At 55.1% G+C, this 16,207-nt stretch overlaps 1 protein-coding gene across 1 annotated transcript; it reads left to right on the forward strand.

The window, feature by feature from the left end:
- The first annotated feature begins 8,726 nt into the window (after positions 1-8,726).
- On the forward strand, positions 8,727-15,507 carry LOC135894118 (complement factor D-like). Its single transcript, XM_065422165.1, has 5 exons — positions 8,727-8,784; positions 10,928-11,084; positions 12,021-12,165; positions 13,023-13,280; positions 15,352-15,507. Exons 1-5 carry the CDS (start codon positions 8,727-8,729, stop codon positions 15,505-15,507), a joined length of 774 nt encoding a protein of 257 aa, XP_065278237.1.
- Positions 15,508-16,207: the final 700 nt, after the last annotated feature.

Genomic DNA, 16,207 nt, shown 5'->3' on the forward strand with positions numbered 1-16,207 from the left:
TCCCAAATCACTGAAATCCCATTAGATTCCTGTTAGAACCCATTTCACGTAAACCTCGTTAGCATTATTGACAGAAATCAGCCGTTCTCACAAGCCGTGGCTGAACCAGAAAAGTACAGCCTTCCTCCCAGTTTTGTCTCCAACCCAGAGGCAGGATTCATAAGAACGGCCATAGTGTATCAGTCCAAAGGTCCATCTAGCCCAGTATCCTGTCTTCCAACAGTGGCCAGTGCCAGGTGCCCCAGAGGGAATGAACAGAATAGGTGATCATCAAGTGATCTACCCCTGTCGCCCATTCCCAACTTCTGGCAAAAGGGATTCTGGATTCAAAAGGGATCAGGCTTGAGGTGGTGGATTCCCTGCCTCTAGCCCTGTGGAATGTCTCTGAGCCTTTCCAACCCTCCAGCTGCACATCAACTCCTCCGTTATCAGATGTCCTTGGATCAGCCCCCCACATACTGCCAGGAACAGATGGAGACGGAGGTGGCTATGGTTTGGGTATGTCGCCGTTTGAGCTGCAAGTGGATGAGAAAAGCTCACTGCCTTGGAGTTCTATATTATAGATTAAAAAAAAAATGGTCTCTTTACACCCCGGCATGTCAGTACCTGCTGTGAGGCAGGGCCGGCTCTAGCGTTTTTGCCGCCCCAAGCACCCCCCCCCCCAAAATGCACACACCAAGCATACACACACGCAGTTTGATACTATGGGAGGAGAAAGGAGTCTGTGAGCTCAGCCACTCTGCTCTGCTGTCGGTCTCCTGCCCTTGTTGGAGGCCGCTCTGCTCCATTGCTCCTGCTGACAATTGCAGCAGAACAGATGTGGCCCTGCCTGTGCCTGATGCCCATGCCCCGACCAGCGCTCCTCCTCGCTGCCTTGCCCCTGCTCTCCTGAGCAAGAGTGCAGCTGGCAGGAGATGTCTCGCCTTCCGGATGGTGATTCCCTGGGAAATATGGTTCGTCACCTATGATAGGGCCAAGCAGTGAGAATCCCAACAGTACCACCCCAGAAACACGATGACGACCTCTTCGTCCCATCACCACTGTGGGTACTTGGGGATTGGGGGTGGGAGGGAACCAGTTGTGCTAAGAGTGCCATAAAAGGAACCAGGAACCTTGGAGGATGCTCCAGTCCCAGTCCACTGGGGTGAGCTCTGTGGGAAGTAAGAGGTGACCCCAGCCATTTCTCCACCTGTGCCCGGTTCTCCCTTCATTGCTGCAGACACCTCCCCCTGTCAGCCTCGTGGCTGGGGATGCAGCTGCAGATCCCCTGGATATTCCGGGCCCTGAGTGACTAAGGGCGAGAGAGAAGAGAATTTGGGCTCCCTGTTTTTCAGCCCTGGGGTCCCCAGTCCTGGGCCTGATTCTCCTTTACGCTGGCCAAACTCCATCAGGTTAAAGGGACTGACTCCTGCGTTACACTGCTGGGAATGAAAGGAGATCCAGGCCCTGGCATGTGCAGCGACAGCACTCGATCCTCACAGTCAGCAGCTCTGGGCGTTCCCCTAAGCGGCCCACGAAGGTCCCCCGCTGCCTGCACTCTGGGGGTACAGTTTGTTTGCCTCCCCATCCTGTAACCATGCCCTTCCTGCACATAAGTGCTCATGCACTAAGCACGCACATCCATATGCTCTGCACAAACGCCCGCACAGAGGGGCAAAACAATCCTGGGTGTAACTCCAGAATGTCACTAGAGTTATTCTCAGGTTGAATTTGGCCCACATGCTGGTATTTTGCGTCACACTTTCTCTGTCATGTACACACACTCTCTCCTTTCACACACACACACACACACACACACACACAGAGTCTCAGGCGTGTCTGAGCTGTGCACAGTGCAAGAAGGGATAAAAGTGTGAACCTGACAACAACAGGTGTAAATCTAGCAACCAGACTATAAATACCAAAGAATATTCAGGGAGAAAGCCCATGCTAGCAGCTAAAGGTTCTTCTCAGATTTTGTTCAGCATTAGCTGAGGACTGACAACTCAGTACTTTAGTGAGCAGCAGAATTAGCCCCAGCTCGGAGACGGGCATCTCTGTACCATAGGGGAGTTATTTACGGCATCTGAGGGTTTCCAACAGTCCCTGTGGAGTCCAGGAACTGAATCTAGAGGGGGAAAGACGTGCTGCCAGTATCTAAGACCCAGACATGGGGGGGAGGGGGGGGGCACCAAATCCAGCCAGCCCTGGACAGCTGTAGTGTTTAGTAAAGATGCCACCAGGAGAGCTTCTCCCAACAGAATAACTGTTAATAGGGGCAATGGAAATGGGGGGGGGGGGGGGGGGCAAGCGCCCAGCCATGGAAATACTGTAGGAGTTGGTTCTGCCTCTGCACCTTGTTCTACTGCCCTTGCTGGGAACCAATCATAGAATCATCAGGGTTGGAAGGGACCTCAGGAGGTTATCTAGTCCAACCCCCTGCTCAAAGCAGGACCAATCCCCAACTAAATCCCCAAATGGCCCCCTCAAGGATTGAATTCACAACCCTGGGTTTAGCAGGCCAATGCTCAAACCACAGAGCTCTCCCTCCCCCTGTAAATGGTGCGCACGCACTGGGGGAGCGGTGGAGGTGAAAGTGGGATGTAGAGGGGTGAGATTGGCTGCTGCAACACCCAGGATTAGGCTGGGGAGCAGGTAGGAACCGGGGTGGTCAGGCCGGATCCTGGAATAGCTACCCCCGGCGGCTGGCACGGGAGCCACAACCTGCTGGCCTCCCCCGCACCCCACCCCACCTGGAGACAGCTCCCTGCCCCTCACCATGTCTCAGTAGCTCCCCCTGCAGAGCACCCCCCTTGTATCCCTTCGCCCCCCCATTCAAAGGGAGCTTCCCCCCGCCTCTGAGTGTTGAGCAACTTTTAAGCGTGAGCCGTTGACTTGAGTGATGCAGTAAGAGCCTCTGCCAAAGCTGAGCCTGTTGTTGCTGTAACTGACAGAGTGGGATGTGACGCGCTCTGTACTCGGTACATCGGCGGGCTGGGCCGCGCTACAGCCTCGCAGTGGGTTGGAGCCTGACCTGGCTCTGTTTGGATTCCGTGTGTTGTAAAACTAGAATTTAGTTTGTTTCATGGGGGGTGAGTGGGACGGGAGAGGAGTCCTGACTCTTCTGCCTTGGGATATATTATCGTTATTCTTTGGCTTCCCATCGCACCTGTGAGCCCCAGTCGTGGACCACGGCCCCATTGCGCTAGGCGCTGTACAGACCCAGAACGACAGCCGCTGCTAGACAATGTGTGAGCGAGTTCGGTAGGAAAGATCACGCTTCTCGTCAAATGTTTCAGACATTTAAGACTTAGTCACGCGGGAGCCAAGTTAGGCGGGACTGGGACTCAGGGGACCTGGTTTTGTTCCTGGTTCTGCCACTCGCTGACCTTGGGCAAGTGACCGCCCTGCTCCGTGCCTCAGTTTCCCCATCTTTTAAATGGGGATAATGATACTGGCCTCCTTTGTAAAGTGCTTTGAGATCTACAGGTGAGAAGCGATAGGCTTAATTACTATTATTATTAAGCTCTTTCCCTTGATTCAGCATTGGCATCACAGCCTTCGCCCAAGTAAACCAGGCAAACCAGAGCAGCTTTCCGTAGGCAGGGAAGGTTTCTAAAGAACACTGCTGTCACCTCCACCCATGTGAGGAACAAACCCGGCACTCCACCCTCAGCTTTGTTGAGCGAGGCGTGGGGGTTTGACATGAGTCATGTTAGCTGAGTGAATTCCCAGGCCTGGAATAGCAGGATGGGGCTGCGGGTCAGGACGGAGGGGAATTGGCAGAGCGGTGCGTGGGGAGCCCAGGGCTGGGATGGCAAACAGACAGGCCTAGATCCTCAAAGCTAATCCGAGCCACAGCCTCTCTCTCACCCCCCGTCTTTTGGCCAGGCTGAGCTGTACACAACCCACAGGAGGTGGGTAAAGGCGGCTTGAAGCCAGCTTTGAACTCCCTGATCTGGGGCCTGTCTAATTGCCAGCATATGTTAAAACAAGTTCAGAGCGGCTCCAATTTACACTCATAACCTCAAGGGGCTGTTCTGGCAGCGTAGGGATTGCCCCTGCCATGCCCCGTCTCCTGGGAACTCCCCCTATGCTGGGGGGGGGGGGAGCTGCAAGGGAGAATAATGTCTGGGGGCTCTGCACCCCAGAAGCACTCTCATGGCGAGGGGGAATCCTCAGGAGGCCAGATCCCATAGCTTCACAGCTACTTTATACTACCAGGATCTGGCTCATCACCTTTACAGGAACAACAGTGCACAGAGCAGGCGTGACCCTAAACTCGCACTGACACTGACTTCAGCAGATTTCCTCCTGTATTACACAACCATCAATGAGCAAAGGGCCAGGTTCCCTTGGTATTCACCCTCGTGGCGCAACAGAACCACTATCACACAGATCCACATCAGAGCCGGCGAGAGGCTTTTATTAAAGTCCCGTAGCTCTCTTTCATCCTCCCTCTCTGGGAGTGACACTTACCGGACGTCCCCCTCACCTTCCCACGTGCACTGTATTTTAACGAGAAGGCCAACTTGGGTGGCGGCTGTGGAAGGAGGAGAGGAAATGTGACACATTTCCTAATGAATCCCTATGTCAAAAACTTGCACTGAATTCCCCTCATGAAATCTACAAAGACCTCTCTCCGGGTGAAGTGCTAATGGGACCAGCAGGCTCAGGTTTGGTCACACGTTGGTCTCCAGGGCTTTAAATAGTCTCATTTGAGGAACAACATCTGTCCTTGGCCTAAATTGGCAATTCAGGAGCTCCTGACCTCAGTATAAAGGCTCTGATGTCTTATTTAAACAGATTTCTAAGACTCTGGCTAGAGGGAGGTTGTCTGAAATTGATCCGAAATCAGAACCACGTCTGGTACGGTATCTGGATACCAAGGAGGTGGACAGCTTACAAGTATCTGCCAAACTCTTCATAGAAGGCAGATGGACAGGAAGATAGGGTGCTGGACTGCAAGTCAGGACTCCTGGGTTCTCTTCCTGTCTCTGCCTGTCACTTGCTGTGCGATGTTGGGCAAGGTACTTCATTCACCTCTCCCTGCCTCAGTTTCCCTCTCTATAAAAAAGGCAATAACAACACTCACCCTCCTCTGCGGAGTACTTTGAAACCCTGACATGAAAGGCGCTCGAGAAGTGTAATACAGTAACGAGAGCGTCTCACATCCAAGGGTGAAGCAGGTTTCACTTGTCTGCTCTCAGGCGAGGCCAGGCTGAGACGGAAGCCGATCCAGCTCCAGTATTTGGGTTGCAAGCGCTTCCCGTTCGTTTACAAACAACTGTTTCTACTCGATTGTGTTTGAATTAATTTTCTTGTCACTGAAACCTGGTGGTTTCTCTCTCTCCAAGCTCATCTGGGCAAAGTCTAAAGCGTGGGGCTGTTGGCCTCTTTGCCAGGAAACTGGCGCAACCCCTGGAATTTCAGAACTGCGTCCGAGTCTCCAGCCGTCCCTCCCCCCAGGATAAAGGGGATGAAAACACAGCAGGGATGCGTGGAATGTGCCCCCCTTTGGGGAGGGACTCTGCGCCCCTTCTGAAGCATTAGTCAAACCTGGTTTTTGGGGACCCAAGCCTGGCATGGAAACCGAGGCGTTAGCCCCACCTAGTGGCACAGATGAGAATGGCGGGAGAATAAGACCCCCATAGCCCAGCCTCATTTCTTTACCATGCTCTCTGCTCCTCCGCATGCTCTCTTCCGTGCTTCAGGTCGATCTCGTGGGCTTGCCATGTACCATGGATCCCTGCCTTCTTGATAAACGTAGGACCCTGGGCACAGCACAGCTAGGGTGACCAGACAGCAAGTGTGAAAAATCGGGACAGGGGGTGGGGGGTAATATAAGAAAAAGACCCCCAAATCGGGACTGTCCCTATAAAATCAGGACATCTGGTCACCCTAAGCACAGCAACCGGCCTGGAGAGAGGAGGAGAGAACACTCACCAGGCGAAGAGACGTTCGTCACATTGCTTAATGCACCACTGGAAGGCGCTCCGATACTACGGTCATGGGCATGGTATAAAAACCTACAGAACAGACTAGGCTCCCTCCCTTTCCCCTCTCTCTAGAGCAGTGGTTCTCAACCAGGGGTCTGGGGCCCCCTGGGGGGCCGTGAGCAGGTTTCAGGGGGGCTGCCAAGCAGGGCCAGCTTTAGACTCGCTGGGGCCCAGGGTAGAGAGCTGAAGCCCAGGGCGCTGAGCCCCACCAGCCAGGGCTGTAGTCAAAGCCTGAGCAATGTAGCTTCACGGGGGGGAGGCCTTTGGCATGGGGCACCAGGCAATTGCCCTGCTTGCTACCCCCTAACTCCGGCCCTGGCTTTTGTATGCAGAAAACCAGATGTTGTGGCACAGGTGGGCCGTGGAGTTTTTATAGCATGTTGGTGAGCAGGGAGGGGGGCTCAGAAAGAAAAAGGTTGAGAACCCCTGCCCCTCACAACATCCCTGTGAGGTAGAGCAGGGCTAGTCTCCCTAGGTTTATATTTGGGGAACGGTGGCACAGAAAGACTAAGTGACTTGCCCAAGGTCACCTAGGAGTCTAAGGACAGAGCGGAGACTTGATCCTGGGTCTCTCCAGTCCCAGACGAACCCCCTAACCACTGGGGTGGACTGATCAGTGCTACACCACTTTGCTCTCTTTGGCTGACTTGGGTCATTGTGGTTCCACTTCATCTGAACTCTCTGACCCATGCAGCTGCAGAGGGGCTGCGGTTTGCACCAGCGGAGGCCTCTGGAGTAAGGAGCGCTGGACCCCGAACTTGGATGAACTGATAATGGAGGCTGCGCCACACCTCTCTGCAGCCTGCGTGGCAAACATTGACTCACTCAGCTGATCACTCCAGCAGGCAGGGGCTCGGCCTTCCACTCTCTGGCTTAGCGCCTCCGCATTTTCCTCGCAGGATATTTCATTCTTTGTTATCTCTGCCAGACACATCAGATTCCTCTCGGCTGGCCAGTCTTCTGCAGCCAGACGCGCCAGTATAGCCAGGGTCACTTGCCTTGTGATAAAAAGCATCTGGTCCAAGGTCCTTTCGGGTGCTGCAGTCCGGCTCCCAAGAAAACTGGAGCTCCATTAGAACAACCTCTGATGCCTCTCTGTTGACAGCACCCACTGCCCCTGGGCTGGGATCCTTTACATTGCTCCGTTTGCATCTAAATCTATTGCTCCAGGGGCAGTTTTATCTTCAGATTTTAATTTTAGAGTTGAGTACCCCAAGTCATGAGAGTTTGTGTCCCACTTCCACCCGGACTCGGCCCTGGGGAATACTGACAGGGGCGACCATGAGGGACACGTAAAGGCCAGATTTACCAAGGTATTTAGGTGCCTAGTGGGGTTTACAGCAGGGAAGGTGCCTAACTCCCTTTGGAGGTTACTAGAGCCCAGATTGTCAAAGGTATTTAGGTGATAACTTCCATTGAAATCAATGGGCGCCAGGGGCCCAAACACCTGTGAGGATGCGGGCCTAGGCTCCTAGCTTCATTTTAGGCTCCTAAACCCCTTTGGGAATCTGGCCCTAAATCATGACCTTCTCCAAAACACGATGTCATAAGAACAGCCGTACTGGATCAGACCAAAGGTCCATCCAGCCCAGTATCCTGTCTTCTGATAGTGGCCAATGCCAGGTGCCCCAGAGGGAGTGAACCTAACAGGTAATGATCAAGTGATCTCTCTCCTGCCGTCCATCACCACCCCCTGACAAACAGAGGCTAGGGACACCATTCCTTACCCATCCTGGCTAATAGCCATTAATGGACTTAACCTCCATGAATTTATCCAGTTCTCTTTTAAACCCTGTTATAGTCCTAGCCTTCACAACCTCCTCAGGCAAGGAGTTCCACGGGTTGACTGTGCGCTGTGTGAAGAAGAACTTCCTTTTATTTGTTTTAAACATTCTGAACACACATCCACACTTTCTCCCTTTCACTCACACCAGCCCTTTACTTTTCTTTCTGACCAGTTACATTCCAGATTTACCAGTGTCACTTGGCCACCTTTGCTCTTACCCTAATAGCCACAGGGTGGCTTCCCTGAGATCTCAGACGATGCCTCCCCTAAACCCCCTTCCCTTGGCCAAAGTTCTGTCTCACGGACTTGCCCCAGGTCTAGGGCTAGCAGAGGGGTGCCATAACCCCACCACTGAATTTAACAGGGGCAAAAAAAGGTGCTGGCTTGCAGCCCTGGAGACCAAAGTCCTGGCTTCCTCGCCAGCACAGGTGCGCAGAGAGAGGAATCAGGTTGCAGCGGTTCCTCCAGTGACTTGGCCTATCCTGGAGGGAGCTTTGCTAAGGAAGAAGTTCACTCAATGGCCCATTCAGTTTTGCGGGCAGGGAAGGGGATTTTTCCATTGTTTGTTCCTCAAACATGAGCAGTTGGGGAATGAACTCTGCCTGCCCTTTTGTGTTTGAAGAGCAAACAAACAATGCAGAAATCCCCTTCCAGGGAGGCCAGGTTCAGCAGCTGGGCTGGGCTGCTTCCTCCCTGGGCTGTTTGTGTTGAGAAATCATGAGATAGCCCCTGGCACCGCTACAACCAAAAGGCCGTTCCAGGCTGAGCGCTCAACAGCTGTTGCAAATTTCCTCCCAACTCTCGCTTTCCTGGAAAACTCCTTTTTTCCCCTTCATCCCCCACCCCCAAAGCTCTGTTATAAAAGGGAGGTCTCCGCTCTCACGCCCAGCAGAGCCGCCACTATCAAGACAAGACAGAGCCCCTGACTTCGAGACAGATCCACCCGCATCTCTGCCGCCAGCATGGGTCACCTTTCGCCCTTCCTAGCTCTGGTTGTTTTGCTGGGCATCTCGGTGTGTGGTGAGTGCATCCGTTCTCTGACCCTTCCCATACTCCCTGTTCTCTTTTCTGACTCATCCGGCCATGGCAGAGAGTGATGCGGGACTGCATGGGAGGGGCTCAGGTGGGCACCGCAGGGCATGCCTAACTAAGAACTGACACAATAAGTGAAGCAGTTGGGTATCTGAGCCGTAGTAATGTGCTTCCTTGCTACATAAAGGGGCAACAATTTAACTTTATAGCCTCAGCAGCAGGCCTAGGGGAACCTAGGACATTTCACCGCTTTCTCCAGCCCCTTCCAGCTGAGGATCTCAAAGCACTTTACCAACCCTCTATCTAATCTTATCTATAGACAATACAGCTTCACAACCCCCCCTCATGACAGGGAAACTGAGAAACAGAGGTGGAATGCTTTGGCCTAGCTCACACTGTGAATCCGGGTCAGAATCTGGACTAGAACCCTGTCTCAAACCTATAGACAATGCAACTTCAACAGGCTCTGTCTCCCAAACGCCTAAACCCATAAACTAGGGTGGGCTTCTCAGGACACACCTCCCAGAGGCCACCAGCTGCAGGTATTTTTTGCAAGCCAAAAGGAATCATCTGAGCTCCGGCATTGCACAAGCCAGAGATACTCAGCCAGGGAGTCCTGCACTGAGCAGAGGGTGGAGAGGGGAGGCAGTTTGAGACAATGCGGGTAAACTGAGGGAGGCATAGAACAAAACATATTTCTGCTGGTGCAAAACTGTGAGGGGTGTGTGTGAAAGGCGGGTTAAATACCCTGCCCATCTGGGGAGAGATGGGGGTGGTGGAGCTGATAACAGAAAAGTTTGGGTGTGGCATCCGCTCGCTTGCCCTGATTTTTTTTGCTGCAATAGAACCTGATTCCCTGGAAACCAAAAAGCATCTTGGGGCTAGATAGGACGAGGCTAATGATAACAATCCAGAGTGCGTTTTCATCTGTGGATCTCCAAGCACTTTCCAAAGGAAGGGTCACGGCCCCCATTTTACATATGGGGAAACTGAGGCCCAGAGACAGGAAGTGACTTGTCCACGGTCACCCAGCAGATCAGTGGCAGAACTCACCTCTCCTGAGTCCCAGCCCATTGCACTAGCCACTAGGCAACACAGCCTCCCCTTGGGTTAGGATACCATGGTGACTGTTGCTGGATGGATCTACAGCTGAGGTTTCCTCCATACCAGGGACTGAGATGGGGTGGGGGCTGGGGGCACTGTTCATCTTCTTCTAGGTCGCTGAGCTGGGATCATGTACTAGAATCAGGTGCGGATCTTTCCCATGGTGGAGGCAGGTACTGGCCATTGGTGAATATTGACTAAGGCCTCCTGCTATTCTCCCAAGCATGCAGTCGATCCACTGCTGCAGAACATTCGGAAAAATCTTCATCCGAAACACCTGGAAGCATCTCACGTTTCGTACGTGGGGCTTTCTTTTTAGTTTCTTCTTCTTCTTCAAGTTGCTGAAGGGGAGAGAGATTTTCAAAGGTCCAGGGAAAAAAAATCTGATTGTCCAACCAGCCAGCAGACCTCTGCAGACACAATCCAATCGGCTGCACCGTGAGCCTGGGCAAAACTATTTTTGACCATTATTTGCACAGGCAGTCTGATTGGTTAACAGATGCTCTGCCCCGCGTTTGCTTTTAAAAAGCCAGGGGGGAAGGTGATAGAAACCGGCTGACTCATCCTGGACCGATTTCAGCCCATCACAAGAGAGACTCGTAAGTGACGATACAGATGCGTTACATCCGAGCACTTGCTGAAGGTCCAACCTGCCTGCCCCGCAGTTCCCCCCTTGTGCTTGAAGGCAAACGCGCCCTTGTAACTGAATCAGGCAGAGGAGGGTCTCAAACCTGTCTGTCTTACACCCCAGGGGAGCGCCCCAACCAGCTGGCTGCTCTGGGGTGGGCCTCTAAAGGTCTCGCTGGAGAACACAAACAAACTGTCCACGAAACAGAATTCTTGTTTCTCATCCATCGGAAGAGAAGATGCTCAGACCCCCCTGGGGAATGAGGGCCTGATACGTCCCTTAGCTAGATGCCCTGCTCTGGATGTGCTCACCGTTAACGCTAAGGGGAGACGCTCCACAGGAAAGGAAGGCTGGGCAGAGCAGGTTCAGTGGCTAACGTTCTGTTTCTCCTCCCATCAGGGGGTCGCCCCAGGGGCCGTATTCTCGGGGGCTACGAAGCTCCTCCCCACCTGAAACCCTACATGGCTTCCCTGCAGGTGGATGGGAAGCATGTGTGCGGCGGGTTCCTGATCGCCGAGCAGTGGGTGCTGAGCGCGGCTCACTGCCTGGAAGACAAGTGAGTACCGGCCTTCGTGTCTGATGGGGCGGGAGCGCGGGGCGGGAGAGAAAGGGGGCGTGGAGGCTGGGGCCAACTGGTTCTAATACAGACCCCAGTAGTTGTTTCAGGGTCGTTTGAGGGTCACTATGAAGGGAAAGCCCAGGGCCCAACAATACTGAGGCTGGATTTCCCTGTCACCCAAGGAACACATGTTCCTTCCTAGCCAGGGCTGGGCCCACAGCAGGGCCGGCTCTAGCTTTTTTGCCGCCCCAGGCAAAAAAGCCTCCGGCCGCCCCCCCCCCCATGGGGGGGGGGGGGGGAGGGCGGCCAGAGCGCCGGGGGCAGGGCGGCGAGCCCCGGTGGGGGCTCCGCTCTCCCCCCGGCGGCCGGGGGGAGGGCGCCGGGGAGGAGGGCAACCGGAGTCCTGGGAGGAGGGCGGCGAGCCCCTGCGAGGGCTCCGCTCTCCCCCCGGCGGGAGGGTGCCGGGGGGGAGGGCGACCATCCCCGGCGGGGGCTCCGCTCTCCCCCCGGCGGCCAGGGGGAGGGCGCCGGGGGGGAGGGCGGCGAGCCCCGGCCGAGGCTCGGCTCTCCCCCCGGCGGCCAGAGCGCTGCCGGGGGGAGGGCGCGGGGGGGGGGAGGGCGGCCAGAGCGCCGGGGGGAGGGCGGCGAGCCCGGCTGTGGCCCCGTTCTCCCCGGCGGCCCGAGCGCCGCGCCGCCCCCCTCCAGGTGCCGCCCCAAGCACCAGCTTGGTTGCCTGGTGCCTGGAGCCGGCCCTGCCCACAGGCAGGGTAGTCTGGGTTGACTCTCCATGGCTGGGGAAAGGCAGAGGTTGACTACTGGCGATCGCTGTATATTGGGGTGAACTGTACAGCCGGGAGGGACCGGTACGGTCTCGCAACTCAGTGCCGTGGGTGAGCAGAGCGCCTCACGCTACCATCTCCATCTCGACTGCAGGCAAGGCAAGTCGTTCCAGGTCCTCCTGGGAGCCCACTCTCTCTCGCAGCCAGAACCGCACAAGCGCCTTTATGAGGTGCGCGCGGAGATTGGCCACCCTGGCAGCAGCACGGAGACCTACGACGACGACCTCCTTCTCCTCCAGGTGAGCACGACCTACAGCGGCACCATCCCCCGCTGCAGGCATGGCGCCTCCCAGACCCCACTGGAGTCAATGGGGGGGGGAAACTCCCACTGACTCCCGTGGGCTTCGGGCCAGGCCCAGCTCCTCACAGGCACTGAACTCCTGTTGATTTCACAGCTGAGTCTTGCTTGACTGGGCTGAGATCCAACAGGTCTGATACCCCACAGACATCCCTGGCTGGGGTCACCCCTGATTCACCCCACTGCAAGGGAGAGGAGGATGAAGCCCAAGGCACCGGCAAGGATAGGGCCCGTTCTATCCACTAGCTGAGGGAGAACCCTCCCCACACGGCTGCAGCAGGGACTTCAGTCACATTGGCACTGACTCCGTGGGTGCTCCGGGGCTGGAGCCCCCACAGGAGAAAAAAATAGTGGGTGCTCAGCACCCATCAGCCACCCTCCGATCCACTGGTAGGCGCTGGAGGGAGGGGGTGGAGTGGGGACAGGAAGAGGCGGAGTGAGGGTGGGGTCTTGGGGGGCAGAGTAGGGGCAGGGCCTCAGGGCACAGCGGGGGTGGCGCACCCACCTGGAAAAATGAAAGTCGGCACCTGTGACCCGTCACCATTAGTTGGGGTATTTCCCAGGTGAGCGTCACGTACCCTGTGCTAACGCAGCACAGCTCTGTCCCCCTCTAGTGGCCACACCTGGTACAGGTTTGAGTCCCCTCCTGGTCCTTTTAGCTCAAGCTGTAGAGAGACTCCTGCTGGAAGATCCAGAGGTCCCAGGTTCTATCCCCGCAGAGCGCCCAGCCAGGGGCAGCGTTACAGAGTCTGTCTCTCTCACCCCGAGTGACCCTTGCCTCTTTGCCTCCCAAATCAGCTAGAGGAGAAAGCACTCCTCAACGAGCATGTGAAGATCCTGCCCTTCCAGAGGCAAGACAGGGATGTCCCTGCTGACACCGTGTGCGAAGTGGCCGGCTGGGGTGAAATGAGCCACAGTGGGAAGCTGCCTGACAAACTGCAGCAGGTGGCGCGTCCGGTGATCAGCCGGGAGATCTGCAACCGCAGGATCCACCACGACAACACCATCACAGAGAAGATGATGTGCACCGACTCCAGGAAGAAGGATACCTGCCCGGTATCTATCTCTGGGGGAAATCCCTCGGCTCATTTCTCTTGCCTGCGGGGGGGTCAGAGCTGCGTCTATGCGCTTGGGTGTATCAGTGCGAACAGGCGTATGCGTGGGTGTCTGTGCAGGTGTGTGTGTGTGTGTGTATGATTATTCTGGTAGCCTACCTATCCTCCTGCTCCCGGGGGTAAAAACAGAAGCACGTAACTTCTGGAGTCCTGGGTCCTTTGCTCTCTCCCTGCAGAGCTCTGGGGCATCATTTTCCTCGTAGGCTGGAGTCAGGCCTGATTTTCACCTGTGTAAGAGAACAGAATCAGGCCCTGAGTGTCACCCCCTTGCTGTTGGAAAGAGAGAAGAAGCAAAGTCCTAGTTTGTATGGAGCACATGTACAATCCCATAGATCTCAGAGTGCTCCCCGGAGGTGGGTCTCTCTTATTAGCCCCATTTTACAGATGAGGAACCTGAGGCACAGAGACTTACCACTGGTCACACTGCAAATCAGTGGCCGGATCACCACTGAAGTAAATGGGACCAGGATTTCTCCCTAGATCTCCTGGCTGTTACACCCAAATCCATTTCACCAAACGGCCTCGCCTGGATACACGAATAAGGGGAATAACTAAAAGCCTAGATCCTTCCCCCCGCTTTTAGGGCTTGTCCACACAAGGAGCTATTACAGAGTAAACTATTTCTGATAACTCCATGTGTGGACACTCTTATTCTGAATTAGCTTAGTCCAGTGGATTAAACTACTGCACCAGTGAATTAAGGTGATTCTGAACCAGGCCCTCTCATTCCAGAATAAGCGCATCCACCCATGGAGTTAATCTGCTTTAAACTCACACCCTGGATTAATTTTCACATGTAGCCAAACCCTTAGAGTCAGGTTCTGGCCCATCTCACCAATGACACCTAAGCAAGACGGGCGTCGACTGCGCCAGCCCTCACTCCAGAGCATTTGCCACAGGTGGAATTGGCAGCACAAGTTGTAGCATCTTGACCTAGCTGCCCCGCCGCCCCCATGAACACTTTGCAAAGCTGAATACAAGATAATTATCAGCATGTGAGCAAACACACAGAGGTGCTTAATAAAACTTCTAGCTTATCTTCCAGGAAGCCACCCGGCAGGCGGTGCAAGTTACACAGCCCTTGCTACCTTGGAGCGGGGAGTTTGGTTATTTTTTAACCCCACGTAACTTGTTTTCTGTTCAAAATGAATCGAACCATTCAGCGAGGTGGAAGGGTGGGGAGGAAGTAACCATGGTTAGATCCAAGCGCTGTGTTATGGCTCGAGAGACCACACGGCCTAGTGGATAGGGAATGAAACTGGGAACCGAAAAACCTAGTTAGGTACAAAGGACTTGCCAGGTCCATCTAGCCCAGTAGATACCAGGAGCCAGAACCAGTTGCTTTGGGGGAACATGCAAGAATTCCACCACAGGCAGATGTGGGACACTCTGTTCCCCCTTCCCCCCCCCCATTCAGTCTCATCCTGAGCTGATAGGTAGGGATTAGTTCAAGCCCTGAAGCCTGAGGTTTAGCATCATTAATGATGACCTATTAAATTGGGATATTCCTGACATCCCTATAAATGTCCCATCTCATTTCGGGATCAATTCCTGCCTCTGCCATGTGTGCCTGGGCCGATCGCTCTGCTCTTCTGTGCCTCCAGTTCCCCTCCTGTCCCTTGTCTATTTAGCCTGTGGGTTCCTCGGGACGGGATGTGTCATGCTTCGGGTCTGTGCAGCACCTGGCACAATAGGGCCTTGATCTCAGCTGCAGCCTCTTTTACCAAATATTGCATTATTTGATGCAATACAAATAACGGGGAGACACAGGGCAAGCTTCCCCTCACCATCTTGGACAAGGGGGGAGGGGTGTATGTAACAGACGCCCTTCTAGCCTGGGAAGGGTGGTGATGGGTAGCCACGCCCAGCGTGGGGCTGATGGGCGAGGAAGGCTGGCAGACAGCCTGGCTTCCAGCACTAGGGAGTTGGCCCAGAAGGGGGTGGAAGAGGCACAGTGCCATGGGGCAAACTGACCTCCACCCCGAGGCTGATCCTGTGACTTGATTCTCCAGGGGGATTCCGGCGGGCCGCTCGTTTGCAATGGGATCGCCGAAGGGGTGGTGGCTGCCGGCTCTCGGGTCTGTGGGAACTACAAGAAGCCCGGAATCTACACCCGGATCCCCCCCTACGTCGACTGGATCGAGAGAGTCATGGCTTCAGCTAACTGAAAGCGGACGGGTCGGCCCTGGATTGGAAGGGACCGGCTGCATGGCCCCCGCAGGGGCACACAGCAGACTCCACACTATTTCCCACGGGCAGAGCTAGCGGCTAGCATGGCAGAGAGCACTCAGACGCTGCAAACGTCAATGTAACCGGACATCGGGGGCTTATAGGGCTGCCCCCCCCCCCCGCTTTCAGCTCGCCTCGCAATCAGATAAGCTCAGTGCAGCACTTCCCCACAAGCAGCATCCCGGAGAGGGGAGGAGACCCCCTGAGCCAGCTGGACGACTGGCTCCTTCCACTAACACAACGGCTGCTCCTGGAAACCACCCGGCCCAGCTCTCCTGTCTGCAAAGAGACGTGTCTGGCCTGCCAAAGGGGTGGTTTGCAAGGGGGTGGGAAGGGGAAGAGGTTGGTCACCCTACAGGGTGGGGCTCAAGGCAGGATTTCAGGTGGCATCTTGCCAACTCTGCCCTCCCCGGCGCAAGCCAGCTCCAGTGTGGCTGTTAACAGTGAGCACAAGTATTGCAATAAAAGGGAACTGATTGTAACTGCGGGTCACCAGAGTCCTTGGGGTTGCACAGATGTGACACACTGGGGGTCGAATTGGGGGGGCTCCTGGGGGGAGGGGAAAGTGTAACAGGATCTTTCCTCATCCCACATCAGACGTGGCCCTTCCTCAGTTTCCCCACGTGGTTCACTCACTGT

This window comes from Emys orbicularis, chromosome 24, assembly GCF_028017835.1.
Source record: "Emys orbicularis isolate rEmyOrb1 chromosome 24, rEmyOrb1.hap1, whole genome shotgun sequence".
NCBI classification, from domain to species: domain Eukaryota; kingdom Metazoa; phylum Chordata; order Testudines; family Emydidae; genus Emys; species Emys orbicularis.

What these genes read in the sequence shown, in the direction of transcription:
- LOC135894118 (XM_065422165.1), top strand. Translation starts at nt 8,727, where the DNA reads ATGGGTCACCTTTCGCCCTTCCTAGCTCTGGTTGTTTTGCTGGGCATC. An exon ending in GCTGGGCATCTCGGTGTGTG is followed by an intron (nt 8,785 to 10,927) that starts GTGAGTGCATCC and finishes TCCTCCCATCAG; the next exon opens with GGGGTCGCCCCAGGGGCCGT. An exon ending in ACGACCTCCTTCTCCTCCAG is followed by an intron (nt 12,166 to 13,022) that starts GTGAGCACGACC and finishes CTCCCAAATCAG; the next exon opens with CTAGAGGAGAAAGCACTCCT.